The sequence below is a fragment of the Suillus fuscotomentosus genome (assembly GCF_016647785.1).
Source record: "Suillus fuscotomentosus strain FC203 chromosome Unknown F5891scaffold_7, whole genome shotgun sequence".
NCBI classification, from domain to species: domain Eukaryota; kingdom Fungi; phylum Basidiomycota; class Agaricomycetes; order Boletales; family Suillaceae; genus Suillus; species Suillus fuscotomentosus.
The window spans coordinates 1024332-1052273 of NW_024539519.1; the positions used below are offsets into that span (position 1 = coordinate 1024332).

A 27942-nucleotide genomic window follows, 5' to 3' on the forward strand; every position below is an offset into this window, starting at 1 on the left:
GTGTAGGAGTGAGCTATGGTGGCGGTTTTACACTTTGACTTTGCCGCTAAGTCGCACGAATTTTCAAAGTCTGATCAGTGTTTGGTTTGGGTATTGTCATCTACTTCGTTTTGAGTTCATGTGATGTATACGGTACTGTTATTGGCAAAACCAGTGGTCCATGGTTGCCAATCAGTAAACTACAATATTTTGAGATCTGTACATCCCAGTGCCACACTCATTGGAAAACATCAGGTCTTAGCATTCCCACTTATTCAAGCTAAATCAGAGAACTGGGCAAAAGGCCACTCGTATTCTGTTTCTTATTGTTTACCAACTTGTGAGGGATGAATATTGAATAAATAGTAGTTTTAGCACTCAATTAGAAAAATGAATTTGACAAGTGAAAAATGCTTGGATACACTGCACTCTCTTTGTACTAAAAGTTTAAACACTTGTACATACACTTGTATTTCCCTACCTTGAATCTACTGGTACTGAAGTACAAAATTTGAGTATAGATTACTTATTGATTGCCTGGAGGATGTATGTAGACTCAGTGTCTGGCCTATTTTTCAATAATTTTTCTTGCATCCATACCAGCTTTCAGCATCAATTTCTCCACTTGCCATTGCTTTTTAGGACTTTTGGATCCTACTTGCATGTTCAACTAGTAATCTTCCTTCCACTACACATTTTTAGTGTCATCCTCCTCCTCGAGTCGAATGGTGAACTGATTCAAACCCCTGTACAGATGACGAGAAGCTCGTCTAACGTAAGCCACGTGATGCGTTGAAAGCATAAATTTACACCGCCACTGCAATCGTGATCAGCTACTAGTAGAGTCACCACACCAGTGACCAGCATTGACACGGCTCACGACGTTTGCTTTTGACAAATTTTCACGAACCCTACTCATTTCTAAAATCTTCGGCTTTTATCAAATCTCCTCGTGCTCCAAACCAACTGACCGCGAGCATCCGGGGACGTGCCGTGTTTGGTAGACGATTCAGCTACAGCAATGGAAGAAGAAATTCCCCATTATGTGGAGGCAATTTGCATTGCGTCTGAACCCTTGCAAAGTCATCTCCACCAGCAGGCCTTTGAATACCTCTCCAACCTCCGCCAAAATGCGAACGAAACGTGGCGACTGGCCTTAACGGCGTTCACGGGCATGACCTCGGAGGGTAATAAATACCCCGAATCAGTCAGGTTCTATTCTTTACGCTTGCTAGATGAGTTCTTTGACAATCGGTAAGTGCTTTTGGTTTTATTTGCAGGTTGAGGATATTAAACATGACAACCCGCCTTTATTTTCATATATAATGAAGTTGGAATGACTCTGATTTATTGCTTATCTTACAGGTTCGAACCTCTTGATGAAGACTCATTTCGTACTCTGCAACAATCCCTGATATCTTATGTACAATCTGAATATGTTTATGGCTCGGCTGAATCTAATGCATCATGTATGAGCTCGTCATACATCGATCCTTTCAGAAACATTCACAATGACTTACAGATCTTCGCAACAAGTTCTCGCATACACTCACATTATTCTTCCTATGCACATACGTCGAACAGTGGCCAACATTCTTCACCGATCTTTTCTCTCTTATTCGTCTCCCCGAGTCTCCCTCCCAGCCACAATTCAATCGCCACGTTTCGCTTCTCCTTTTCCACCTCATATCGGAGATCTCTGGTGAAGTTGCAGATCAAACAATCAAGTCTGCGAGGACATTCAACCCTATTCGGCATACGCGAGACTCTCGCGTCAGAGATGCTGTCCGAGAGCGAGATGCGCCGTTGATCAATGAAGCGGTATTGACGATTATTGTTGATGGGACGGAACGGTTGGCGTTACTCAGAAAAACGACAACATCTTCGCCTGAGCTTTCAGAGGCTCTAGAGATAGTCGATTGGGGCATTAGGACGTTTGGTTCGTACGCGGGTATGTGATCAGTTGTGACCATCAGACTTTGTGCTCACGATAGTCAAAGGGTGGATTGATATCAATTTGACTATCACACCCATAACTATACCTCTCTTGTTTTCACTGCTCCCTGACCCTAATCTGGCTATTCGCCTTGCAACATCAACGGCCTTGCTGCGCATTATAACAAAGGGTCTCAAGGAACCAGAAGACAAGCTGCAGCTCGTCAAGGTATTGGCCCTCGGTCAAGTGATCGACGCGCTCGAATCAAAAACAAGTGCAGAACAAGTTGCGCGGGGATCCAACGAAGATGAAGGGGAAGAGTCTTACCGGGAGGCCCTCGGTCGCCTGCTGAATGTCTTGGGCCTTGAGCTATCAAAGCTGACCGAGGTGGTGGGTTTGATCCGGAGCTTTTGGCACTTCGGACGGCTAATGATTTTGGATAGGAAAGCGAAAAACCTGAGGTTGCGGCAGATGCTACGCGTCTGTTGGAGCAGATTCTACCCGTCATGTTGCGATTTATGTCAGATAAATATGATGACACGTGCTCGACAGTATTTCCCTTGCTGCAGACCATCCTTGCAAGTGTGAGTCCATGTTTACTATAACGAACCCTGCTGCAAGACTTATCATTATTTCAGTACAAGCGTTCCCGAAAGGTATCCACGGATCCGCTTGAAGAATCGAAACGATCATTCCTCGTGTCTTTGCTCCAAGTCATTATGCAGAAGATGAAGTGGGACGACGAAGAAGATCCTAGCGACTTGGATGATGATGATTTTAGTGCATTTGAAACCCTACGCAAGGTTGCTTTGATGTCACTTGCCGCTTCTAGCCCATTGACTTTCTTCCAGGATCTCAAATTGTCGATGGATGCCGTGTTCACAATTGACCAAGATCTTGTCACTAATGCGGTCAGAACATTGTCCTTGCAGACCTTGTCCGCCTACCGCAGCGGGATGTCGCTTAATTGGAATGACGCTGAACTGGCAGTTTATCTCGTGTACATCTTCGGCGAGATCGTGAAAAGTACGGGACAATTTACTGTGATTACTCAAGTCTTATCTCACAACTCAATTTTACAGCTGGAGGGAAGGGCCGTGCGGCCTTTTGCGTCGCTCCTCTCGTGCCAAAAGAGAAACGCCGCGAAGTCGATTATTCTGAATATCCGTTGACCCCTCATGGGGAGATGTTACTGGCTCTGGTACAGAGTGGTATATCTGCATTCCCTCACCGCTTAGTTGCCATGCAGTTCTTTGAAACCGTGGCCCGTTATGGAGATTTCTTCAAGATCCGCAAAGAGTGCATTATGCCGACACTCGAGGCCATTGTTGATACTCGGTAGGCACGAAGCGACATGCGACAGTGTTACATTACTGATATACATGGTTTAGAGGACTCCACAATCCAGACAGCACAGTTCGATCGCGGACATATTATCTTTTCCACCGGTTCATTAAAGAAAGCAGAAACGACATTTCCGAGGAACTTGCAGTCAACCTCGTGCAGGGCATCAGGGATCTGCTGACTATCCAAGTAGACCTACCAACGCTTGATAGTCCCGATGACGATCTCTTAGCGGAGGCGATAAAAAACCCTGGATTGTTCGACTCGCAGCTCTATCTGTTTGAGACTTTGGGCACACTCATATCCTTGGTGTCAAAATCTCCTGATCAGCAAGCGGGCATGTTACTCTCGGTCGTGACACCGCTACTAGATGAGCTTTCTTCAAATTTGACAGTGGCAAAAGGGGGGAAGGATCCTATCCCAATCCTTCGCATTCATCACAGTATCATGGCGCTCGGTAATGTTGCGAAAGGATTTCCAGATTATCCTTCTCCGGTGCCGGAGGGATATCGTCTTCCATCGTTAGACGTGTTTCAGCGGGTTGCCCAGGCTATTTTATCATGTCTGGAGGCCATGAACGTTTTCAAAGACGTCCGCGACGCAGTAAGTTGATATTTTGTTCTTGATACATCCCAAGCTGATCATCTGTAGACACGACACGCGTTTGCGCGAATCATTGCCACGACAGGATCCAGTGTTACCCACTTGATCCCACCTTTGATGGCCAACCTTCTTGCACAGTTTGAACCCTCTGAGCTCGTCGACTTCATGAACTTCATTGGATTGCTGATTCACAAGCTTCAGGTGAGGATTGCACTCACTTGTGCGTTCATACCTGACTTTATGCCAACAGAACGAGCTTTTCAATGTTCTGGACGAGCTCATTGGACCTCTAAGCGCCCACATCACCCAGCTTCTCAATCAGCCCGTTACAGGTACTGATGACAGTGTCGAGCATGCAGAAACTAAGCGTGCCTATCTGACGTTGTTGACCAACGTCATGTCCTCCGATCTTCATGACATTTTTATCTCTGACCGTGAGTTTTCGAGTGACTGTTGTGGGTTGGTCTCAAATTTGTGCAGGAAACAAGGCCACTTTCGAACCCCTGTTGATCAGCATGAGTCGATTGGCAGAAGATATTTCGGACTCGAGTAGCCAGAAATCTGCTTTCGCATTCCTTAGTCGCTGTGTTCAGGTCTGGTGCCGACCAGCTACAGCAGCTGACGGCCAAGCCCAGGGTGTACCCGGCTTTGAGCGATTCGTTTACGAGCGTCTCGTTCCCACAGCCTTCGTGGTGCTTTCATCACCCCAGTTTAATATTAAGGATGGACAGATGATGGTTGTATGTACAGATGTAGCATCTGCCGCCCACTTCATATCTAACGTCCGGATTAGGTTCTATTGGAAATTGGCAACTTCCTCCAGATAGTCTGCAAAACTAGAGGACAAGAAGCACAGGATTTCTTTTTGTCTGCTTTCCTTCCTTCACAAGGCTGGCCATCAGATACCGCCATGGAGTTCACGAGCAAACTTCGAGACCTTGATAACAAGGCATTTCGGAAGTACTTTGCTGATTTCGTTCGTTCATCTCGATCGCAGGCTTCCTCGTAGCATGTCAGGGTTTCTCGTTCATTTGTTTCAGTAATTGCATCCACATTTATCGCAAGAATGAATAAATATTTTATGTGGCCCAAGAATATTACCCGTTTGTGTTCGAAGTTGTTTGTGAGATGTTTGGCAACAGCTTCTGATTTCAATAGAGGCAACTATTCCCGAAATGGCAGTCGGAGAGTTATACCGAAGTCACGGTACCATCCAAGAAGGAACAAGTAGTTGATCCTCCTTCTATGGTCTGCCTCAAGGGGAGCCTACAATTACTGCTGAACTACTGCGTTAACGATGGCTTCTAGTGGGTCACGTACCTTTGACTGCAGGGAATTTACTGAGCTGGTTGATTGTCAGCACGCCGCACAGTAAAGACAAAAATCGTGCGTGTTACATTCCGCCAGCCATTCATTCCTGACGGTGAATCTTTTGGATAGAAACCGCCCCGAAAAGTAAGCGATCTGTGAAACAAAAGCTGCTCGTAATTGATAAGCCATCTCAGCACGAATCAGAAGTATCATTGGATGAAACTTGGTCCCGCCTCTCCACCAATATCCGTGAAATCCACAACCAGAATGCATCAAACCTTTCATTCGAGGAGAACTATCGCTACGCCTACAATATGGTACTGTATAAGAACGGTGGCATATTATATAAGGGAGTCTGCCAGCTGGTGGCAGAGAATATCGATAGGTTAGCACAAAGCGAACTCGTCCCTGCTTTCCCCAGTGGCAGCAGCAAGGATCCTGTACAACAAAGTCAAGAGGGAGAGTCGTTACTGAAGGCTCTCAGGCGTGTATGGGACGATCATACTGGGAATATGTTGAAACTTCGAGATATTCTCAAGTACATGGTGAGCATTCCACCGATATACCCACTAACTACTCACGCGGAAGCGTCCATAGGATCGCGTCTATACGAAGGCTGCTGATGTCCCAGAAATTTGGGATGCTGGCCTAGATCTCTTCTTGAAGCACATCATACGACCCCCCATACAAGATCATGTCACCTCCGCAGTCCTTAGCTTAATTCAAATTGAGCGTGACGGATATGTCATCAGCCGCTCTGTGGTAAAGGAGTGCGTCGATGTCCTTCTGCAGCTGAGCGTCGATCATGACGCCAAAACTGTCTACAAGCGGGATCTAGAGCCGGCTGTGCTTACAGCCAGCGAAGCATTCTATTCCGCTGAAGGTAAACAACTTCTGGAGACTTGTGATGCACCAGAGTATCTGCGAAGAGTATGTATTCTTTCCACCCAAAGGATTCAGGTTACCCTCATAATGTGCAGGTCGAGGCACGTCTCGATTCGGAACAAGCGCGAACTTATCATTACCTCTTCTCCCAAACTGGTGACCCTCTCCGAAAGATTCTCGAGCGCCATTTATTAACACATAATCTGTCGACTGTTATCGGTATGCCCAATTCTGGCCTTGATGTCATGGTAGACCTCGACAAATTTGACGATCTCACCCGCTTGTACCGTCTATTTCTCATGGTTCCTAGTGGATTGCCTACCCTCAGAAGGTCGTTCAAGGATTCCATCTTACGGAGAGGAAGAGAAATCAACCTTGCTTCCACCAGTATTGACACTGGCCAAGACATGGACGATGGAGACCTTCATGATACTGAAAACACGAAAGGAAAAGACAAGGGTCAGGGTCGCACAGCTATGGGCCCTCCGACATTGACACTGGCCCTGAAATGGGTACAGACTGTGCTCGATCTGAAGGATAAATTCGACTGCATTTGGACGCGAGCATTTGACAACAATCGAGAAGTGGAAAGCTCTCTGAATGAGGTCAGCATTCTGTTTGATAGTTCCTATATATCCTAATGTATGTCACTAGGCATTCGAAGACTTCATCAACCTAAATGAGAAGGCACCAGAGTACATATCGCTTTTCATCGATGAAAACCTCAAGAAGGGCCTCAAAGGCGTCAGTAACCCAACTCCCCTGATTCTCGCGCTCATCTATTCTTTACAGAAAACCGATATGGAGGTCGATGCTGTCTTGGACAAGACCATCACGGTTTTCCGGTACATCACGGAGAAAGACGCTTTCGAGCGATACTACAAGAATCATCTTGCCAAACGGTTACTACTTGGCAGGTCGGTCTCCGATGATGCTGAAAGAGGCATGCTGGCAAAGCTCAAAGTTGAGTGCGGGTACCAATTCACTCAAAAGCTGGAGGGCATGTTCCATGATATGAAGATATCCGCTGATACCATGCAAGCCTACCGCAAGTACCTTGAAGGCGTTTTGGTAGGAGCAGTGATCTCGTCTTACTGTGTTTGTTCAATGGACGTTTAGGCACCTGAAGTGGAGATCTCTGTGACCGTGATGACGTCGACTTTTTGGCCCATGTCGCATTCTAGTGCATCTTGCATTTTCCCTGAAGTCCTAATCAGAGCTTGCAAGTCATTCGAGCATTTCTATTTTTCCCGCCACTCAGGGCGACGCCTCGCATGGCAACCCTCACTCGGAAATGCCGACGTTCGTGTTCAGTTCAAGGCCAGGAAACACGATGTTAACGTGTCGACATTTGCACTCGTGATCTTGCTGCTTTTCGAGAATTTGACAGACGATGAGTTTCTTACATATGATGTGCGGGTTCTCACCAGCTTGCGATGCTTGGATCGATCTGACACTTTTGATCAGGAACTGAAAACTGCTACTTCAATTCCAGATACTGAGCTTCAACGGCACTTGCAATCCCTAGCATGTGCAAAATTCAAGATTCTCAAGAAACACCCCCCCGGACGAGATGTTCATCCATCGGACTCATTTTCGTTTAACAATGATTTCACATGTCCGATGCAGAAGATTAAAATCAGCACGGTGTCCGCCAAGGTGGAAACTACTAAGGAACGGAGAGAAACTCGCGATCGTATCGAAGAGGAAAGACACCATCAAATCGAGGTGAGGCTTGCAATCAGTCATATCATATCCCATGAACTCTGATGTCCACCGCTTAGGCATGCATCGTTCGCATCATGAAAGACAGAAAGCACTTGACTCATAACGACCTCGTTAATGAAGTCACTCGACAACTTGCCTCTCGATTCCAGCCCAACCCTCAGAATATCAAGAAACGAATTGAGGGATTAATTGATGTGGGTAACATTGCTCGTTTACTGTGCATGTTCTTATCTACATCTGGCACAGCGAGAGTATCTTGAGCGCTGTGAAGATCGCAAGTCTTATAATTATCTTGTGCGTGTTTGTGATCTTTCCGCGATTCCTCATCTCATCGTTACCGTTCAGGCATGAGGCATGGATTCATTACCAAATATTATACGAGTCATCCCGCATAATTTGTGCAATCCTTCTGGATGACAAGTGGATAATTATATATATTCACCAGCTAACAATAAATTTACGCAAGGTCTTGAAGGCGGCTCAACATGGTTGTACCAACACTTGGAGTCTCACTTCTTGCACACATGTTTACAATGAAATGCAAATGCATTGCTACATACTGCTATACTTGACAAAGCAACATGTAGGCTCTGACGGGAAACACAACCAAAGAGTTCGAAAGTGTGTCCATCAGAGACTGTCGTCCTGGGTTAATTGATTTGAAGGTAACTTCATAGGAAAACACCCATGAGCAAGCACGCGCTCAGAACCTACACCACGATATGACGTAGCAATGCCCGCCGCGTACGAGCATGCACATCACCATGGCTGCAGGCCAAGGCACATGTCAATAACTAGCTGAGATGATGTTAACAAGATGTCATACTCCATGAGGTCTTGGCTTACCGAAGGCCAGCTTGAAAAGGCTGCCAACAACTTGAACATCTGCAGACGAAGGTAAACACACTTCATCCACGATTCGCCCAAAATCCACTGCAAATTTCATGAGATTTGCTCAAGATCCCAACAACGTCAGACCAACCGTCATGCAGACAAAGGGCCATACTGCCTGGACTATCTTCCAAAGACTATCCTGGCTAACAGATACGCTCTCCTATTGCTCGATACTTTCGCAGCGTAGGGACTAGCACTTAACAACGGCTTCACAGGATCACTGTGAAACGTTCAGTCAAAGGACTAGGATGCAAAGACATGACCAACCTCGTCCATGCCGAAGGGGTCCGGAACCAAAGGAAATAAAAGCGATTCAGCTTATCTTATATGCAACGGTACCTAGCCTTAGGGCAGGTCAGAAACACCGGACCCCGGCCCAAAATACTTGATATGGGGCATTTTCACACTAACTGATGACGGAAAAAATATAAATTACGAAAAAATATATCTAAAGCTCATCTCTATCGCGGTGACTTGGTCCATAAAATGCCTCGGCAAGTTCTACGAGATGCAATCAAAACGATGAACAATACCACGGCAAGGTTGAAATATCACTTACTTCGACGAATGTCTGAGTGGAGTTCAACAGGTAACACAACATTGTACTCTATAAAGAGGTCGCCGACACTGTCTGTCTGATACAAGGGCATCCCCTCGCCCTCTATGGTTTGAACATGACCTATGATTAAGTTGAACACCACCCTCATTGGCTGGACAAATAAACGATAACAGCTCACCAGGTTGGGTCACTCCTTGGCGATCTATCTCGATGACGTGACCATCGAGATGCGTGATATTGCGTTGGAATCCGAGGAGTGCCTATAATTCAAGTAGGCATAATAAATTATCGGAGACGGCGGCATCAATTGGGCTTACCTGGTCAATACCAATGGTCTCCCGCCAGTACAGGCTGCTCTCCTTCCGTCGCCAAGCACCTTTCTCCTTCTTACTTCGTACTCTCAAAACAACGTCGCCGGCCTCCCAGTCCGGACTCTCATCTCCCTCTCCATCAAATACAACATCAAAGCCTTCTGGTGTACCTGGTTTCAACTCTAAAGTATACTGTTGCGTGTGCTCGACCACCTTCTCCCCTTTGCAGTGTGGACATTGTTTCTTGATAATTCTTCCACGGCCACCGCAATCGTTACATGTTGACTGCGTCTGTGCAAACATGCCGGGGAATATTTGCTGCTTGAAGGTTTTCACGCCAGATCCACCACATCCTGAACAAGTATGAATGTCACCGTCCGATGCAGCGCCCGAGCCGCGACAGTGGTCACAAAGTATCTTTTTCCTCATCGTGAACTATTGTGGGTGAAGAGTCAATTCAACTGAGTAACGATGCGAAAGGCCAAGTCAAGACGAACGTCAATATTGGCACCCATATACCTGCGCGGCTCATCAGTTAACCATTGCAGAAATGCGGGGATGAGCTTACATGTCTGCAAGTGAAACCTCGAAATCGATTATAACAGTTTGTCCACGACGCACTTGCTGCTGTGTATTGACTACATACTGATCAGCGCAAAGAGGTAGCGGCAAGGAGCTGTAAACCCACAAGCACCACCGAAAACGTTGGAAAATATATCGAAAGGATTGGCGTGATGTTGTTGTCCACCTTCGTGCGCTTTCAACCCTTCCTATAAGTGAAACGCGTGTTCATATCCGAATGAATACATAATGAGTTGATGCTAGACTCACTTCACCATGCCTATCATAAATTTGGCGTTTCTGAATAATTTTGAGCAGACTATAAGAAAGGCTTGAGACTGTTGCGCACCGTGGAATCTGAAAGGACTTCGTATGCTAATGCAGTATCATGAGGATGCTATTCTGTGGAAACGGGTGCAACTTAATTTACCATGAGCGATATCAACAAACTTCTCCTCTGCCCCTGGATCCGTATTTTTGTCGGGATGATACTGCTTGCTTAACCGCTTGTATGCTTTACGGATATCCTGCTCCGATGCATGTTTGGACACTAAATGCCGAGTATATCAGTCAGACGCGAGTCAAGACCAGTTGGTACACGCCTTGGACTGACGCTCAAGAATTTTGTATAAATCGGTTGCGCTGACAAGAACAGCAAAAAGTAGCCATAGAATGGCTACGTATGAAGCCAAGTGCATTGCGGACCGAGGCCTTCGAGTAAGGGAGGGGGACAGAAGTTTGACGGCAAGATGCATTTTCAATTAAGTTATAGTACACGTATATCGCACAAGGGTCACGTGGCATATAGCCGACTTTCCTTTTCCGGGGAGCATGGTCATTGACATTGCACGGTTTAAAAGCTTTTTTGTCCAGGAGCACTGATGCTGCAACGACGAGTAGGGGTTATTGCGCGTGATCTCAACCGCACGTCTTCTCCGCGAAGCTACTCACAAATTATACCGCAATATCACCCAAAAGTCAGAGGTCGCCTGCATTCATCTCGTACCCGCTACAGTCTGCTGACTGGCATGTTTCAGCTATTCCATTCGCGTTTTCAAAGGAGGCTGCTATCAGACATGTTGGTGTAGCTGCTTCCGCAGGTTGCTTCTTCCGCGATTTTGTTGGGTCGCTCGGTGCAAAGTATATAGGTGGAAACTTTCAGCCAATTCAACCCATCCGCATTCAACCTGTCTATTTTCCTGCTTGGTTCTTGGATGCAGAAGTCGAGTCATACTTGACTGATGAAGATGACGAACGGCAGGTATATTCAAGCACCTCTTCCTGCTACATTTATTCAAGCGGGAGCATTGCAGCGAATCGTGACCGCGTATTTCAACGACTGGTACACTAGTTCATTTATCAAACTCCTTCTAAGTTAACAAATCGCCTATAGTTACTTACCAGGTACAATCTTCCACACCAGGCATGCCAGCGAGGTTAATCACTTTCATAAGGCGCTACATTTGGCCTGCTTGCGAGGCTTGCTCTCCGAAATGACCAAGTAGAACCTGCCTTGGCCGTTCCATTTTCTCAGCGCCTCACACATCAACACGGTTCTGATGTTATATGCATGCCTTACACTATCAGTCCACTCGACGTTATTAGCAGTACACGGTCTTCGTCCTTCACTCAGGCTACTAGTGATGAAGATGCGCGTTTTGAGCCACGCTTCATAAAAACCAATATAGTATGTCATTTCACCTGATGCATCCTTTTCCCCCTCACCCCAGAAAAGGAAGCTGCCTACCCAGTCCTAATACCGCTTTATCTGGTTCAATTCCCAATGGTCCAACCATTTGAGTCCACGTTCGTCATAGAAGCATACAGTCAACCCGTATGTCTTTTAAAAATCGAATTCCATAATACTGACGATATCCTACATCCAAGGATCGGTTTTTCATCCAAGTTTCCAATGCTCCCGAACTACCAGAAGAACAACGGTTTGACTTGGAAAAATATATTGGTTATGACTACTTGTTTTTAGGCGATACTCCATCATCTCATGCGAAGACTCGAGTCCTCGCTCCAAAGTATGATAGAAACGCATCTGAAAGTGTTGCATCGTGGTTCGACGGAATATTTAGCGAGCCTGGTGGTGCAGAGAAGCTGATACACCCGAAGGGAGCAGTAGGTGTTAACGTGCATATGGATGACCCCAGGGTACGCGAGTGGACTCCTGAAGAGGTCAACTCGATTCGGGAGTGGATGAATCAGGGGCAAGCTATTGTCCAGTTGAAAGATGTGGTTAAGGTTCGCTATCAGCCCGAGTTTAGATTCATATACTCATCCGTGATTAGAATCTTACTTCTATTGAGGACCAGATGCAAAGTGGGTCTGTCAAGGTGATTCAGTGGCCCTCTTCAGATCCCAAGCAGGGATCACAGAATGCCCCTGCTTTCTTGGAGGCTTTCATCAAGGCGGAGCTCGACAAGCTCCAAAAGCTGGAGAAGTCCCGTGCCGACACGGCACCGGAGTGGTGGCGACGGAAGAGAGGAGAAACAAACGTTAAAGAAGTGAACATAGCACTCTAGTATTTTGTTGATATTCACCCTCAGCGTATCAGTCCTTGAATCTTCACAGAATCGTGGATTACGGAGAAGCCAGGGCCCCAAGCACTCACGCAGGGATCGCGCCAGGCCTCACCTATACACTATTTGCCAATGAATCTGCTTATCTTACTATCAACCTTGAAAACTCCACTGCATGTTCGCATACGCCGGGAGAACATTATGTATCAGACACATCTTACTTAGTGAAATCGTTTATTCCCGAGGGTCGAGTTCGACTCGTATTCTGTTGCGTATGTGTGAGCGGCGTAGCCCTCTAGATCTGATACACAATATCTGGACGTGCGTAGCACAGACCTATACAGCAAGCAACGTCATAGGGGAAACCCCGATCAATCATGTGGTGCGACCACGACAATCCCAGGACAACTGGCGCGACAAATAAAAGTTGCCTGCAAATCTCGAATTCTACTAGTCACTAGGGCTGCTGGTGTAATTCAAGAACATTGGCACATCTATTCCTGCAGATTTAGAAAAAAGTTCACCGGACTAAGGGTCAGACTGAGCGACGGGCTGAGCATTACGTAGAATCACAAGTATCCAGATATCTCATCAGGGTGATAGTGTCGTTCCACGATGCACATTGTCAGATAAGACACAAGTGCAGCACAATATGTATGTTTCATTCATAACACAAATGATGCAAAGTTACAAGTTTCGCAGTGAGACACGATATAGCTGCTCCCAACTTCCATTCCATGAAATCCAACAGACATGTAAGATAAACCAAGCGCTATGGTGAGGTACGATAGCCACGTCCAGCGTGCAATAAAGATAACCCAATAAGCATACAGAAGCAAGAATGAAAAGAGAGGCGAATGTTCAAAAGGAATGTCGATAATAGAATGAAATGAGTGTAGTTAGTCGAAGAGAGAATATCCAAAAGGAATGTCGGTAATATGATGAAACGAGTGTCGTTAGCCGTAAAGAGAATATTCAAAAGGAATGTGGGTAAATGAATGAAACGAGTGTTGTTAGACGTAAAGAGAAGTTGTTTCAGGAATCGCAGTTAACACTAGAGCACGCAAATAAGGAGTAACATTAGCAGCAGCGACATATGCGGGGTAAGGGGGACGTACATATTCAGGCAATATCCTAGGTCGTGTTCTTCGCAGGAACGATATACCCAGAAACCGACTTGATCATCGCTTGGGGACAGAATGCGTACTTCCAATGCTCAGCGTGGGCTCTGCTATTAAGCAATGGTTTGCACGTCTTCTGATGCCGAGCCGCAGCATCGGTCCTCGACGACAGCTTCTGGCAATAGGGGCATCGGTAGGATGTAGCGAAGTGGACCCCATCGATGTGACGGCCCAATTTTTGCATCGCCTGTGGGTCCGGGCAATCTTCGAATTTGCAGGGAGTTTCTTTCCTGGCTTCAACACCATGCCAAAACCACAGGTGGTCTTCGATCCGGGCCTTGTTCACCTCTATGAAAAGACCGCACGGCTGGTCGGTCCAATCGCATGAGCGTACGCAGGTCAGTTCTGGTGAGGAGTCCTTCGTAACGTTGCCCGATCCATCGGGGTAATGATCATCCAGTTCCATCGCCCCAAATCTCCTCGTTCGAAGGAGATTACCGTTAGGATCATGGGTCCTGCGGCTGCTAATGTCGACAGGCTTTGGGTCGTGAAAAGGCATGGCCATGACCGTGGCGCTGGCGTCCGCTAGCATGTACGGACCAAACTTGCCTGGTCTGCAGTCATCGGTGGCATTCGGGCGTCTGCGCTTGCGCGTTGTTGGTTCAACAGACGAATTCAAGCCATCCTCAAATTTAGAGGTCTGGCGGGTTCTACGTTTGCGAGGCCTAGCAGATGCCGTCCCGTCGAGAGCAGAGGAAGTTGGCTCCATGCTTGAGCCCCCGCTAGATGTCAACTGCAAGAGAGCATATTGACCTTGGGGGAATGCCGCAGTTGGGTGGTACGCGTTGGACGGACCCGGGATGTCATGAGGTTGCTGGTAAGGGTAGGGGGGAGCGGGATGATAGCCATACTGGGGCGGTGCTGGAACGACCGCAGAGGGCTGCGAATGATACGCACCAGGGGGTCCATTGACATCATATCCAGGATTATATTCAGGCTGGGGCCATGCGTAGCCTTGTGGCGGTGCTGGGGCGACCGGGGGTGGCTGCAAATAATACGCACCAGGAGGTCCATTGGCATGATATTCAGGATTATATCCATGCTGGGATAATACGGGGCCTTGAGGTGCGACAGAGGGCTGCAGATAATACGCGCTTAGAGGCCCGTTCATGAAGTAGCCAGGGTTATATTCATGCTGGGGCCATTCATTGCCTTGCGGGGGCGCTTGAGGGACAGTCTGCGGAGGGTAGTAGAGCTCCTGATCGATGTGGGACAACTGAGGGAGATCAGCCACCGGGGCGGTGAAATTCTCCAATGTCGGAAACGACGCCTGAGGATTTTGAACAAAGTGTGAATAGTCCCAAGTCCTGAAAAACTAAATAAGTAATGGTAATGGCGAGGACTCAGTTGCGAGTGCACATACCCTTGTGGCGCCACTGGTAATTCGTTATAGTTTGATCTGTCGTTGGACGTGAGTTGCTTGACCCAGGTGGTAAGCTAATTAGATTGACTGACCCATGATCATAAGCATCGGCTGGGCCTGCCAGCGCATTTTCGTTAACCATTAATTCCTCGCCGTATTTAAACAATCTGTCGGAGACCGTGAGTTCGAGTAAATGATTTGAATGAGGTAGAGCCACGTACACATCCAACTGGGCGCGCACTTCGGGAGACGTCTCATCGCTTTGGTGAGCCGCGATCAACTTGGCTGTGTCTTCTTCGGACAACGGAACGAAATCGAAGTCACCAGGGAGTGGCACGCGGTCATCCGACACAGTCAGAGACTCGCTAAGAAAATGATGAGATGAAGCACGTCATCGAGCTCGAGATTAAACACAAACCTATCGAATGGCGTTTGAAGGTTGTAACACGAGGAACTAGATATGAAAGACATCGTTAGCATACAAAGATATTGATCTGATGTGCGAGTAGGCTCACATAGACATATCAAATAATTGAATAAGTAAAGAGGCTAAGATAAAGAGATGCAGTTGGAAAGAAGATGAGAGAAGTAGAGCAGAGAACGACGCCGATTTTATACCTCACGACAGGCGGGGAAACGATAGACAAAGCACGACTGTGGTCGTGCATCAAAGCCATCCATCTGGCATTATCCCCCGACATCACGTTGTGAAAAGGCAAGCGTCTGTGGGCACTTCCCTATAGTAGAAGCGCCTGTGGAATTCACTTCTTTGTAGCATCACGCGTGCATCAGTCCACAAGAACACAAACATGCACTGACCCTTGATAAACTTAGAATGTGATGATCAAGGGAGTGCCCGTACTTCTCCACCAGAGGGTGACATCACATGTGGAGAAGTACAACTCCGATCAGGATTCAATTATGGGAACAACAGTATTCTCGCGGACTCAGTGCATCGTCGCGGCACACTCGACCACAACCCAACCATGAACTTTGGCAGCGGCACCTATTCAAGACAATGGGAAGCAAGCTTGATCACAAGAGGGTAATTGATACATTATAGCGTGGTAGAGACACGGCAGGGCGCGTCACGGTAGAATCACAAAGGTCTATAAGTTTTGATGTGTAAGGCTAGTCGCATTTTTTATTTGCAAACGTGGAAAGACGCTCACCTTTGGTGTCCACTGCGTCGTTACCCAGCATGGTTCTTGCCTTTGACGCTGTGGGAATGGAGGGAGTGATATAGTGTAACCACTCGAAGCATACCACAATACCTCTGAGATGGAAACTATGGTTCCACCTTAGGGCTTACATGAAGGTTCTACATGCTAACTGGCAACTTGACGGAGAGGAAGCAGCAAATAATAGCCCAATTATGATGCAAGAAGAGCGCAGTGCTCTCTATGCTAGACCATTCGTCAACAGTTATAGTACTGAGGAAAATCATAATACATTACATATCGGTTTGAGATAGGCTCAGATAGCCATTAAATCAACGATACACGATTATGATGTTTTTTCTGAGGTATAGAGCTGCGCACATAACGCAAGAATTGCATTTATATTAGAATTTGCCATAGCCAGTTGTGCCAAACCAGCGCATGAGAGCAGAGTTCAGAAGGCGAGGGTAAGCGTTGTTTTGGTCTGTTGTGCAAAGGCTTCGAGGAGTTTCCTTATTTCGAAACCCCTCCAGCACTAAGTTCCCTTGGTCTCCTACACGGCATCAGGACGCTCAAGGTTGGGGCGCTGCGCTCACGTCACCCACGCATACCGCCCATACAAGGTATCATTCTTTTGGTCATTTATAACACTCTACCTGTTACAGTTTTGCGATTCGCTATTCTCTCATCGTCTACTTGCACACTGAAATATACCTATACTCCAAAAGCGTCAGTCAATTGATTTTGCCACATATCCCCGAAAGACGCCATTAATTATCTTCGTCTGTCGCCATCATCCACAAAGTGTCTGACACCACCCGCCATAGACCCCCATGCATTCCACTGAACGTGACGCCCTTAAGCCGGGGTGCCATCGCATGCAAGAATCGTGAGATTGACTTTGTTAGCTCTGGCGATGAGGGCATAGGGCGCACTGTGGGGCACGCGATAGGCCGGAGCGAGTCCCCGACTTCCAGTTTGATCAAGCGATTGTTAGGTTGTAGACCTACTTTGTCGTTGTCGGTATTTTCGTGATCCCCACCTCTGAGCGCATCGACGGGCACGTCCATGCAGAGCGAGACCTCGCGCAACTCGCGACAACGCCTGACGATGATATTCAAAGCATGCAAGGACACGGGGGTATTACGCAGCCCCAAGTCAAGAATGTGGAGATGAGGACATATACGAGCGAGCGTGAGGATGTCAACGTCGGTGAGGACGATGGAGGTTGTGCGGCTGGGAGAAAGTATAAGGGTACTGAGGCGCGCAAGATTCGGGTGAGCGAGTAGGGGGCGAAATTCGAAAGAGGATGGTGGAATGGATTGAAAATAGCATTGCTCGGTTATAAATATGTGCTCTAGTTTCGTGTTTGTATTGGCGAGAGAAGTGAGGAATTGGGACCAGGTGTTGGCGGAACTCTGACCTTCTGCATTGAACTGAATTGTTTTGAGGTTGCAGAATGTGATGGAAGGATTATTGGAGGAACCGAAATTGAGGATTTGGTAGGTGCGTAAGAAAGATGTGAAAAGGTCCAGATTATCATCACATAAGATGTGCAGGTGAGTGAGTGCGGAAAAGGGCTGAGGGATGTGGAGAGGTAGGGTAGGGATGCTGTCGATACCTAGCTTTAAAGTGAGGGATCGGAGAGATGGCCAGAGAGCGATGGCATTGAGGATGGTGCTCGGGACATGATGCAACTGGCAAGTCAACGAAAGTTCTGTGAGACCATCGGGATAACTGATGAGGAGGGATTCAATTTCGGAGGGATTTTTGTCGGTCATGAAGAGGCTGCCCTTGATCTCAAGAGCTTTGAGGCGAGGGGCGGAGGTAGGGAGTACAGGGATGATGGCTTTGCGAAAGGAAGATGAGATGTCGAGGGAGAGGATCTCAACTGTGGGTAAGAGAAGTTTGAGGACTGGGATACAGGTGAGAGAAGAATCACGCCATGCGAGGGATCGTAGCTTTGGAAAGAGAGGTGATTGCTTTTGAGCACATGCAATGAAGGATGGGTATGCAGTGTCATCTTGACATGGTTGGGAGAGAATCTGTATGCGGGAAGCGAGGATCAATGGACGGTATGTATCAGGTATGTTCGGATGAAGCTGGGAAGGTCTGGATGAGAGAATAAGAGGCCAGAAGTTTCTCAAGTGAGAATAAAGAAGGTTGAGTGCTAAATCGCGAAATGCACGACAAGTGAGTGCAAGTCGGAAGATGGAACGTCGATCTTGAGTTTCCGGTGACGGTATGAAATCAGGGAATAGTGGATGATATGGGGAGAAACGTCGTCGTTCATCGATGAACACAAAATAGAAAATCGCTTCCAGGATCTCACTTATGCAAAGACACTGGTGCATGTCGAGAGTGCATCAGCCACAATCACTGCAACCCGATAGAGTTGTCGCAGAGTTAGCGCTTATACCGGAATGGCAAATATGCAAATTCCTACGGGCTATCAGGCGACCGTTCGGGGTGGGCAGTGCTTTGATAGTCGAGAGCGGATTAGATACTTGCCACCTTTATAGGCTGGTTAGGGTGATTTACAAATCCGCTTTGTGTACGAATGAACCGGATTGAAGATACAAAGATGGTTCGCAACTCAAATGACAATTTGACGATTATTAGTCAGCAGCTGTCCATCTATAAACTTTGTGGGCAAAGCTTGAGATGCTCCTCACTAACGCCCGTGATCCATGATGCTTCAGCTTCATTATTAATCATTCTCATCCATCAACAAGTTTCAATCTGCAGCTCTGAACCTGGTCGATGACAAGATCAAGGGCACAGTGATATTCGTGACCCATCCATCACCCTGCCGTTCTGGGAACGGACATTGCTGGCATTGTCGAGGAACTAGGGAAGGCGTTGACAATTTCCACAAAGGCGATAGAGTGTTGGACATTTCTTTGTCTCGGGTCTGCCCTTGTCTGTATAGGCTCAACCCTAGTTTACAGAGTGGTACATGGCAAGTTCACTTACTGCGTATCAGCCGCAGTATACCCTGACCGATGCAAGATTTACAACAAGGGTAAGTTATGATAAGGTTCGTCGACTACATCGTCAGCTACATCTCATTCAAGATTCCTCCAAGTCAATCTCTTGATAGTGCAGCTGCTGTTCATCTGTGGTGAAATACTGTGCTCGTGGACTTGTATAGGAAATCGATTTAGAGCTGAGACAACCCCTCCTTGGGCGAAAAGTGTCGGCGAATGAAAGACACCTATGGTCATCCTTGGCGGTTCTTCTTCTGTGGGTTCATATAGTGAGCAAAATGAGACTCGCTTCTTCTTCACCTGAATCCTGACAGTATTGCAGCTATTCGACTCGCTCGTCTGTCGAGATTTCATCATAACCTCTCCGAGCAATGAGGAGCCTGTCAGGGATTACTCCCCTTTTCTTTTTGATCGCAACCTTTTCGGAAAACTGTTGGCATCCATCAGCAAAGTGACTGACGACCCTATCAAACTTGTTTATGATACCATCTCGTTGCCAGAAACACAGTTTGTTGCACGGAAATTACTTGCCAACAATAACACCCTTGTATTAACTCTCCGTGCATTAATCAAGGAAGGTGAAGGTGAGGGGCGCAAGGTCGTTCCGGCCTTCGCAGACCACATGTCCCCCAAAATGAAGGGCTGTGCCGCAGCTCCTGGGTCGAAAAGTGGCTCTCAGGGGTACTATAAAGGTTTGTTCTGCGGCCACTGTTTTAGATTGATGACACCACACCACGACGCTCGGTTTGTCTTACATATTTATCTCACTATCATCCAGCGCGTGGTATCGGGGAATGTTTGATTTAGGCCGGGATAGAGAAACTGGTCAAGCATTCATTTCCGTGTCAGTTATCATGTCAGAAGAGGTCAGCATATGCAACTGCGTATATTTAAGCGGCGTAGCCCTAGATACACGATAATAGTTCGTTCGGGTGTCATTAAGTATTCGTAAGATATGCGCGGCACAGTACAGCAAAACAATGTCAGGGGAGAGAATAATTGTATCCATAGAGAACAAAAGCGACAACGACCACTCGCCCCAGTACATAGATAAGTCAGTAGTTCGAGTAGTTCGGGCTGATTCCGGAGTATTACGTGTGATGGCCAAGAGCTGCAGAAGATCTCAGATGTTTGAGGTGCTGGTTAACCTTGTCCCAATTATTATCCTCGGACCCATGTTTGACTTGTTCGACGCCAGGGAGCATGAAGAAAATGATGCGAGCAATAGCTTCAACATCTTCTATGTTAGAGAAGCCTACGTTAAATTTTTGTAGGGAGGTATGCTGAAATGACTCGGTTTCAGGATCAATATCGATATTTATAGCATCGATGTGTAATTGCAGGGAATCCAAGTGGGGGCATAGCCGGAGTCCGTCGAATAATCCGCGGAATGTGATGGTAGGTAGACGAAGTTGATGATTCGCTAAGGTCATGTAGCGAATGTTTGGCCAACTCGACATGGCTTCCAGGAGAAGGTCGTTGTCAAGGTAGACGGGGTAATTTTCAAAAACGAGGCCCAGAGTTCGCAGCTGTGTAAACTGAAGGAATTGTGTGATTGCTGCCAGAGAGCTGTCTGAGGGCTCCTCATCTGAGTCACCGTCTGAATCAAAGGAGAATATGACGATGTATTCAAGGGTGTGGCCTGCGTTGCATTGTGACAGTGCACGAAAAAGCTGCTCAGCTTGTGCAAAAGGCATGACTTGGACATGCATCTCGAACCGTTGTAGGGAGGGGAATTCTGAGCATTCCAACGTTGTGATAGTGTGTGAAGCGGTCTGTACATAGAAGTTGAGGATGATAACATTAAGGAAAGGTGCAAATTTGAAATCATGTCGGTCTAATGGCCAATTTCCGCCACCAATCTCCAATTTGAGAAGGGTGGGGAGGTTGGAGAGGTGGTTCCATGCTTCCCATCCGAGCGGTGGACAACCAAGATGTCTGAGCTGCGTGCATGAACAGATAGTTTCAGACAGCAAGAACGACTCGTCCGCTGTGAGATCCTTAGCATCACCGATGGTTAAGGCCTCCAAAGAAGCACAACGGGTCCCGATAGATTTCAGAGCTGGGTGGATTGCTGATAAATAGAAAAAAAGTAGCGTATTGGACAGGAAGAGGTGCAGATATATGTTATTGGGAGCTTCGACCTGCCATAATAACGACTGCAATCTCGGGAACATGCACGTCTCAGTAGGGAAGACTGTGAGGAGGTGAAAATTTCTGTCAGATGATATATCGATTGAGCGGACGCGGAAGGCATGACGCAAGAATTGGCGGGCTTCATGTTCAGATAATGGTTCGATGCCTTCAGACCAGGAAGGCTGCGTTTAGATGCTCAGTGAGCTCATGAACTGAAGATCGTGATCAGTCTGCACTCACCTCTGCTCCACTACAATATATCAGTGGATGTAGCCTCGTCACGCAGCCTAGCAATGGTTCTAACTCGTCTATGTTTGCCCACAGCAAATCCATCGCAGGCTCGTAGAAGATTTTGCATGTCGTTGCAAGTGATGCAAGAGATTGTTGAGATGATAATCTATCGCAAGAAGAATCATCAGATGGTAGGTCCACACTTTCATTCACATGCGCGAATATATCCAGGAGAACTTCGGGGACAAGTAGAGCTTGATGCATCGATATCAGTGGTGCGTCCGAGTCGAATCGTCGATAAGCGTGGTTCCAGACTAAATGGAGTTACGGCTTGCCGGAGGCCACCCGTGGGTCTAGGCAGACCCTATAATAGTATGTAAGGCAGTTGTTTAGCGCAAGCAGTGGTGTCAACAACAAAACCAAGTACTCAAACATTTTGGCACACACTCAGATAGTGTATGAAATAAAAAAATCGAGTCCATTAAATAACAGAGGTATAGTACTAATCAACCTTCCTTGCCCATTTTCTACCGGAAGGTGACGCGGTATGACGCGGTACAGGAGACTTCGGAGTGACGACAACATCAACTCTTCCCTGCCTTTCCGATGCCCATTCTACCTTTTCCTTCTCGCTGAGCGATCCAATTTGCGTCTTTCCAGAGTCTTCTCTCTGGTCACTCCCCCAGTACATCCACATCTGCACACCAAGTACAAGATTGAGAACGAGGGCAAGGGCAAAGCCAGCAGTGACGATGAGATCGCCGACCTCCGTCGCAGTAGTGAACAATCGGGCAAGACAGCCCACGATTTGAGAAATGACAGCAAAGGCGGAGAGCTGGCCCGTGGATTCGGCACGTGCGTTCTGCATGATTTGGGGCAGCTTCGAGAAGAGGGATAGTGGCAACGTGGCCATCTGCAGTAGAGACAGGATATCTTTAGGGAACATATACAATGCGATGGCAGATGCAACGGATGCTGCACTGGCGATTGCCAATTGTGGGCCAATGGCTTGTGCATTTCGGAGCGATGGAGTTGGGAAGTAGATGATCAGGAGGGTAATTATGGTATTTTGTATAGTCAGGAATAGATTCTCGCCGTAGGTCGAGAATGGGAACTCATTTCTGTATGAGTATGCAGCGGTGATAGCATATGCGAGAGTTTCAAGAACATATGCGGGCAAGGAGAGACCACGGGCGGAGCGTCCGCTAAGGACTAGACGTGTCATAAGTCCCTGACGTGTATCAAAGGCGCTTCATAGACTCACTAAGCAATAATTGAGGAACTTTCATGATAGAACCTCCTACTACGATACCGATGCCCAAGCCCTTGGAGAGTGAGTATTTGAGACAATCCACGTCTCCGACATTAAGGTTCTCGACCAGTGAGGAATAACATTTCTGCAATATGTTGAGTGTGCCAACTTCGACTAGAACAATAAAAATCAACATACCTCTCCAATTATCGATATTCCAAGGTCTGATATAAATCTGGGCAGGTTCTGTGTGATGGCAGTCATGATGACAGTTTGCGTTGTTGGAAAAGTCACAAGAGCCTCAGTGAATATCGCACCCGTTGTGGCTGTGCTAGTTCCTCTTCAAGCTGCGGTAAAAAAAATTGCTGAGGACTTCAAATTCAAAGGCGTTACACATCACATGTCGGAATACATCTATATGGATCTCCACGATTTGGCGCTTCTGTCATCTCTAGTCATAATTTCGCTCTTCCCGGTCGAGCATATTTACTAAGCAGTATAGTATAAACATGCAGTCAGGAACATGGCTCATTCCGAGTCATCGGTCTAAGCTGTCTACTTGAACCACCCACGGGATCAAACACTTCTCCTTGAGACCTGCCACTCGCTCATTTGACAGACCTTACAGATGCAAGGATAACCCATCCTCAACGATGAACCCTTTCGGATTCCTTGGAGGACATAGGGTGGCAGGAGACTCGGGAACCCAGACCGGCTCGCACATTGATTCATGAGGCCGAGGAGCGCCCTCCGTGTCAGACCATCTTTGGCGCTGCCAGCTGTACCAGCTGTATCTCAGACCTGGTATGTCTTCTTCCGATAGAACCCCAAACCTCAGAGAGCATCAATGACAATGTAATCGCTACAAGTTCGAAGCGAGAACACCTATCAGCATCGTGTAATAGCAGTTGAAATTTGAGCAATACTGACTCGGGGTGCTTGGAGCCAGTGCTATAACTTTTCACAATGCTCCAGGGAAATACAAGCAATAGGCTCATCAATGAATGGCTCATACCAAGGAAATTGGATATGGAACAGGTCGACGCGGACCCGTTGACCAGTGGCCATATCTCGGTTTCCATCGGTGCAAGCAGAAGCACTTGAGGCTGTCTTGGTTGAAGGTTGCGTATGCTATTGGACTTGGGTTGACTTGTTGCAGTGGGGTCGTGTGCTGGCAGCGATCGACACGCTAGTGATGGTCAAATGTCGGGTGGTCGAATATCTTCCATGCCTATAATGATTCGGATATGTAAGTACTAACTTTACTAGTAAGTTCGCGTCGCTAGTTTGAACTTGCAGCCTGGTAGCGGAATGCAGAATGCGTGGATGTGCCCGTCGTGAGCAAGAGAGCGGTTGCATTTCAAGTTTGAAAGTTCTTGTATGGTTTTCAACATTCAACTAACTTTGTCGCTCCAGCTGGTCACGCCGCGTGGCACGTACGTGGATGTGGGCAATATTGGGTTTATTCGGCTTGTATTCGGCCTGAATTCAAAAGTGTTGGTTCGTGCATGAACAGTATTCCCTGACCCTTTTTACACCTGCTTATATCAGAAACCAACGTGTACAGCGGTCATGTTGTCTAAGCTGCTGTCGCCGTTGTGTATAATTCCATTTGTCCTAGGCGCCCCGGCTCCGTCTGCTGTAACACTGTCTACCCCAGGTGGCAATGTTCCCGCTACTATACTTGGCCCATATTCGCCAGTGACAACCTCGTTCAGTTTTCCATTGACTTCTGCCGCAAGCTCCGCGACATCTTCTGCTTCCGCCAGCACCTCAGGCGTGTCTACAACCGGTGTTATCACCATTCCGCTCTCTAGTTATTCATTCACTCCCTATCCTACACCTACTCTCAACCCTCGCCCGCCTATTTACCCTGCAACTGATCCTTTGAATCCTCCCTCTGTCAGCAGTGATCCGCAAGTTGTGCCTGATTTTGCGCCTGCATGGTCTGCCGCTTACCAGAAGGCCAAATATCTTGTGAGTGCATCCTTAGTCAATGTTTGATTGTCTGACCGACTTCACACACTCTCTATGTCGACACATGCTTGGTACCCAGATATCAGATTACACCATTGAAGAAAAGGTCAATATCACAACTGGAGTCGGTTGGGCGAAGGGGTTGTGTATTGGCAATATCCCACCCAATAAAAACTTCCCTGGTTTATGTCTTGAGGTGCCTAACTTGAATTTACATGAAAGGTATTTCTCAGTATTTGCCAGGATTCGCCTCTCGCTGTCCGTTCTGTCGACTACGCGACTGCGTTTCCAGCTGGCATTCATGTGGCCTCCACGCAAGTCATCTTTTAGTCCACTAACTTCATATGTTTGATATCTTCCACAGCTGGAATCGTGCTCTGATGCGTGCTCGTGGCCTGGCTTTGGGTCAGGAGTTCAAGGGCAAGGGCGTCAACATTGCCCTTGGTCCCATGATGAACATGGGTCGCATCGCTCAAGGCGGCCGTAACTGGGAGGGTTTCGGTGCAGATCCTTTCCTGACCGGCGAATCTGCATACGAGACAATTTTAGGCCTACAAAATGGCGGAGTACAAGCTACTGCCAAGCACTTTATTAACAAGTTTGTCTTTTCTTACGCCTGTTTACCCTTGTGCTCACTTATCCCACCAGTGAACAGGAACACTTCCGCACATCAGAATCTTCAAATGTTGATGACCGGACTCAGCATGAGATTTACGCGCACCCGTTTTTGCGCAGCGTCATGGCTGGCGTCTCGTCTGTCATGTGCAGTTACAGTGAGTTTCAATCATGTTCTATATATAGTATCCACATCATTTGAGGTCTGAATCGCAGATCTCATCAATGAAACCTACGCATGCAATAACGACAAGATGCTCAACGATATCTTGAAGCGGGAATACGGTTTCCAAGGTTTCGTTCAATCTGACTGGCAGGCGACGAGATCGACACTCTCTGCTGTTGCTGGCCTTGATATGACTATGCCCGGCGATACCACCTTTGACTCTGGTGACTCCTACTTTGGCGGCAACCTCACGGACTATGTGAATGACGGGTACATCAGCATGGCTCGGTTGGACGACATGACGACGCGTATCATCGCTGCTTGGTATTTCCTTCACCAGGACGAGGCCTACCCTGTAACGAACTTCAACGCATTCAATTCTAAAGACGAAGTGAACAACAAGCATGTGAATGTGCAGGCTGACCATTATAAGCTTGTGAGGGAGATTGGCGCAGCTGGGACAGTCCTTTTGAAAAATGAAAACGGCGCGCTGCCATTGAACAAGCCGAGGAACCTGGTATTGATTGGAAGCGATGCCGGTCCAGGCAAATTTGGCCCCAACGAGTTCCCAGGTCAAGATGGCAGCGATGGTATTCTGGCCATGGGCTGGGGGTCTGGGTATGTTCACTTAAAAATGTCGTTACTCAACACTGATTGACGACACAGGACTGGTGACTTCCCTTACCTTATTTCGCCTCTTGAAGGTATCCAGGAGCGTGCTCGCCAGGACGGGAGCAGCGTGTTCTGGGATTTTGACGACTGGAACACCGCTCTGGCTGGTAATATGGCGTATGGCGAGGCTGTTGCTCTCGTGTTCACTAACTCCGACTCTGGCGAGGGTTACATTACTGTTAATGGCAATAAGGGAGATCGGTACGTTCCTCATACATTTTCAAGCGACAATGATTGTTCATCTCCTGTTAGCAAGAACCTAACTGCCTGGCACAACGGTGATGACCTCATCCTCGCTGTTGCTGCGCAGAACAACAATACCATAGTCGTCGTGAACAGTGTTGGCCCGCTCATCATAGAGCCTTGGATCGAGCATCCTAATATCACCGCTGTTATCTGGGCTGGTATTCAAGGCCAGGAGGCGGGCAATGCTATCGCTGACGTACTTTATGGTGCGTACAATCCCTCTGGAAGACTTCCGTATACTATTGCCAAGGATGTCGTCGATTACCCCGCACAACTCATCACCAAAGGTTCGGGAAGCAATATTGTAACCATTGATTACACCGAGGGGTACGTGTACACTCGACCAAGGCTGGCCTGCATTGATTCCAGGGTCTTTGCAGGTTATTCATTGATTATCGCCACTTTGATCAAGTAAGTTTCCTGACTTTACTTGGCCCTTTCATATCTCTAACAAGGGTAAAATGCAGGCAAACATCATACCGCGCTTCGAGTTTGGCTTCGGCTTGAGTTACACCACTGTTCGCGTACTCTGACCTTTGTGTGACACCAATTCAGTCATCGGATACTGACCAAGAGGATTTGATTACTGCTTGGGAGTATGGGAAGGCTTCGCCCATCGCCGAAGGGTCGTCCACTGCGCTTTGGTGAGGTTTATCCAATCCGATGAAGGATCTACAGGCTGATACTGTTACTTACCAGGCTCCATGAGCCTGCATTCCAGGTAACTTTCGAGGTCACCAACACTGGACCTGTATCTGGAACTGAGGTTCGTGACACCCATTAATATTTTATATGTATGTATGCCCACGTCACTCGCATAGATCCCTCAGCTCTACATCCACCACCCATCTTCCGCTAGCGAGCCTCCATCAGTCCTGAAGGGCTTCACAAATGTCGAAATCTCTCCGTACGACATCAAACAAGTCTCAATAACGCTCTCGCGCTATGACCTGTCTATCTGGGACGTCGTTGCTCAGGGGTGGCGCAAGCCCGACGGCCAGATCTCGCTCTCTATTGGTGCGAGCAGTAGGGACTTCAGGCTACAGGGGGACATTCCAATTTGATGCAGTGCACGTACTTGCTATAATTTTTGCTTTGATGTGATGCTTAACCAATTGGCACTTCTATAGTCTATAGAAGGGCGATTACTGGAATTGCACACAATGAAACTTCTAGTAGTGATGACGCGGCGTGACAGCCAGACGGCTCCGTCACACCTCAACAAGGATCTCAATTATTTCCTGGCCAATTTGGAAGATTCAACTTCGCGATAGTGTATTACAAGTGTACAATAATATGTGGTCGAGCAGAATA

At 47.4% G+C, this 27942-nt stretch overlaps 9 protein-coding genes across 9 annotated transcripts; 4 read left to right on the forward strand and 5 right to left on the reverse strand.

The window, feature by feature from the left end:
• The first annotated feature begins 819 nt into the window (after positions 1–819).
• Positions 820–4978, forward strand: F5891DRAFT_1009630 (armadillo-type protein). The gene is made up of 13 exons (XM_041360603.1): positions 820–1233; positions 1345–1448; positions 1502–1930; positions 1980–2305; positions 2359–2499; positions 2554–2718; positions 2767–2941; positions 2998–3253; positions 3307–3862; positions 3911–4063; positions 4113–4296; positions 4343–4602; positions 4656–4978. Exons 1-13 carry the CDS (start codon positions 1001–1003, stop codon positions 4869–4871), a joined length of 3198 nt encoding a protein of 1065 aa, XP_041231077.1. The 5' UTR covers positions 820–1000; the 3' UTR covers positions 4872–4978.
• A 59-nt stretch (positions 4979–5037) lies between these two features.
• F5891DRAFT_1126233 (Cullin) lies at positions 5038–8137 on the forward strand (the record flags this gene model as incomplete). Its single annotated transcript, XM_041364066.1, has 10 exons — positions 5038–5051; positions 5319–5718; positions 5771–6103; positions 6154–6663; positions 6713–6802; positions 6851–7129; positions 7178–7471; positions 7526–7786; positions 7843–7980; positions 8033–8137. The coding sequence occupies 10 exons, from the start codon at positions 5038–5040 to the stop codon at positions 8135–8137; spliced, it is 2424 nt and encodes an 807-aa protein (XP_041231078.1).
• An 880-nt stretch (positions 8138–9017) lies between these two features.
• F5891DRAFT_1009634 (uncharacterized protein) lies at positions 9018–10888 on the reverse strand. The gene is made up of 11 exons (XM_041360604.1): positions 10725–10888; positions 10542–10661; positions 10461–10486; positions 10382–10411; positions 10239–10320; positions 10119–10188; positions 10048–10069; positions 9557–9985; positions 9418–9499; positions 9240–9359; positions 9018–9181 (listed from the first exon to the last, which is right to left on the reverse strand). Exons 1-11 carry the CDS (start codon positions 10864–10866, stop codon positions 9129–9131), a joined length of 1176 nt encoding a protein of 391 aa, XP_041231079.1. The 5' UTR covers positions 10867–10888; the 3' UTR covers positions 9018–9128.
• Positions 10889–10960: 72 nt separating this feature from the next.
• On the forward strand, positions 10961–12882 carry F5891DRAFT_1275305 (uncharacterized protein). The gene is made up of 8 exons (XM_041370198.1): positions 10961–11095; positions 11149–11372; positions 11425–11453; positions 11505–11515; positions 11566–11798; positions 11847–11945; positions 11999–12361; positions 12409–12882. The coding sequence occupies exons 1-8, from the start codon at positions 10993–10995 to the stop codon at positions 12640–12642; spliced, it is 1296 nt and encodes a 431-aa protein (XP_041231080.1). The 5' UTR covers positions 10961–10992; the 3' UTR covers positions 12643–12882.
• A 480-nt stretch (positions 12883–13362) lies between these two features.
• F5891DRAFT_1139610 (uncharacterized protein) lies at positions 13363–14226 on the reverse strand (the record flags this gene model as incomplete). Its single annotated transcript, XM_041364875.1, has 2 exons — positions 13363–13693; positions 13758–14226. The coding sequence occupies one exon, from the start codon at positions 14224–14226 to the stop codon at positions 13774–13776; it is 453 nt and encodes a 150-aa protein (XP_041231081.1). The 3' UTR covers positions 13363–13693; positions 13758–13773.
• A 2646-nt stretch (positions 14227–16872) lies between these two features.
• Positions 16873–18909, reverse strand: F5891DRAFT_693371 (uncharacterized protein). Its single transcript, XM_041372821.1, has one exon. The coding sequence runs from the start codon at positions 18695–18697 to the stop codon at positions 17114–17116; it is 1584 nt and encodes a 527-aa protein (XP_041231082.1). The 5' UTR covers positions 18698–18909; the 3' UTR covers positions 16873–17113.
• A 1281-nt stretch (positions 18910–20190) lies between these two features.
• Positions 20191–22015, reverse strand: F5891DRAFT_1170505 (uncharacterized protein). The gene is made up of 2 exons (XM_041365510.1): positions 21710–22015; positions 20191–21651 (listed from the first exon to the last, which is right to left on the reverse strand). The coding sequence occupies exons 1-2, from the start codon at positions 21962–21964 to the stop codon at positions 20425–20427; spliced, it is 1482 nt and encodes a 493-aa protein (XP_041231083.1). The 5' UTR covers positions 21965–22015; the 3' UTR covers positions 20191–20424.
• A 53-nt stretch (positions 22016–22068) lies between these two features.
• F5891DRAFT_1162246 (uncharacterized protein) lies at positions 22069–23291 on the reverse strand. Its single transcript, XM_041365286.1, has 3 exons — positions 23151–23291; positions 22965–23097; positions 22069–22912 (listed from the first exon to the last, which is right to left on the reverse strand). The coding sequence occupies exons 1-3, from the start codon at positions 23214–23216 to the stop codon at positions 22203–22205; spliced, it is 909 nt and encodes a 302-aa protein (XP_041231084.1). The 5' UTR covers positions 23217–23291; the 3' UTR covers positions 22069–22202.
• A 1233-nt stretch (positions 23292–24524) lies between these two features.
• F5891DRAFT_1162247 (glycoside hydrolase family 3 protein) lies at positions 24525–27935 on the forward strand (the record flags this gene model as incomplete). The annotated part of the gene is made up of 13 exons (XM_041365287.1): positions 24525–24929; positions 25009–25125; positions 25173–25243; positions 25294–25527; positions 25578–25702; positions 25761–26328; positions 26377–26583; positions 26635–26955; positions 27009–27039; positions 27096–27146; positions 27184–27272; positions 27328–27394; positions 27450–27935. The coding sequence occupies 13 exons, from the start codon at positions 24525–24527 to the stop codon at positions 27690–27692; spliced, it is 2529 nt and encodes an 842-aa protein (XP_041231085.1). The 3' UTR covers positions 27693–27935.
• Between the last annotated feature and the right edge of the window lie 7 nt (positions 27936–27942).

What these genes read in the sequence shown, in the direction of transcription:
- F5891DRAFT_1009630 (XM_041360603.1), top strand. Translation starts at nt 1,001, where the DNA reads ATGGAAGAAGAAATTCCCCATTATGTGGAGGCAATTTGCATTGCGTCT. An exon ending in GATGAGTTCTTTGACAATCG is followed by an intron (nt 1,234 to 1,344) that starts GTAAGTGCTTTT and finishes CTTATCTTACAG; the next exon opens with GTTCGAACCTCTTGATGAAG. An exon ending in AGGATGGACAGATGATGGTT is followed by an intron (nt 4,603 to 4,655) that starts GTATGTACAGAT and finishes CGTCCGGATTAG; the next exon opens with GTTCTATTGGAAATTGGCAA.
- F5891DRAFT_1009634 (XM_041360604.1), bottom strand. Translation starts at nt 10,866, where the DNA reads ATGCATCTTGCCGTCAAACTTCTGTCCCCCTCCCTTACTCGAAGGCCT. An exon ending in GTTTGTTGATATCGCTCATG is followed by an intron (nt 10,487 to 10,541) that starts GTAAATTAAGTT and finishes ATACTGCATTAG; the next exon opens with CATACGAAGTCCTTTCAGAT. An exon ending in CCACTCAGACATTCGTCGAA is followed by an intron (nt 9,182 to 9,239) that starts GTAAGTGATATT and finishes TGCATCTCGTAG; the next exon opens with AACTTGCCGAGGCATTTTAT.
- F5891DRAFT_1275305 (XM_041370198.1), top strand. Translation starts at nt 10,993, where the DNA reads ATGCTGCAACGACGAGTAGGGGTTATTGCGCGTGATCTCAACCGCACG. An exon ending in TAGAAGCATACAGTCAACCC is followed by an intron (nt 11,946 to 11,998) that starts GTATGTCTTTTA and finishes CCTACATCCAAG; the next exon opens with GATCGGTTTTTCATCCAAGT. An exon ending in AGTTGAAAGATGTGGTTAAG is followed by an intron (nt 12,362 to 12,408) that starts GTTCGCTATCAG and finishes ATCCGTGATTAG; the next exon opens with AATCTTACTTCTATTGAGGA.
- F5891DRAFT_693371 (XM_041372821.1), bottom strand. Translation starts at nt 18,697, where the DNA reads ATGCACCAGTGTCTTTGCATAAGTGAGATCCTGGAAGCGATTTTCTAT.
- F5891DRAFT_1170505 (XM_041365510.1), bottom strand. Translation starts at nt 21,964, where the DNA reads ATGCATCAAGCTCTACTTGTCCCCGAAGTTCTCCTGGATATATTCGCG. An exon ending in TATATTGTAGTGGAGCAGAG is followed by an intron (nt 21,652 to 21,709) that starts GTGAGTGCAGAC and finishes ATCTAAACGCAG; the next exon opens with CCTTCCTGGTCTGAAGGCAT.
- F5891DRAFT_1162246 (XM_041365286.1), bottom strand. Translation starts at nt 23,216, where the DNA reads ATGACTGCCATCACACAGAACCTGCCCAGATTTATATCAGACCTTGGA. An exon ending in GAATATCGATAATTGGAGAG is followed by an intron (nt 23,098 to 23,150) that starts GTATGTTGATTT and finishes AACATATTGCAG; the next exon opens with AAATGTTATTCCTCACTGGT. An exon ending in AGTTCCTCAATTATTGCTTA is followed by an intron (nt 22,913 to 22,964) that starts GTGAGTCTATGA and finishes TGACACGTCTAG; the next exon opens with TCCTTAGCGGACGCTCCGCC.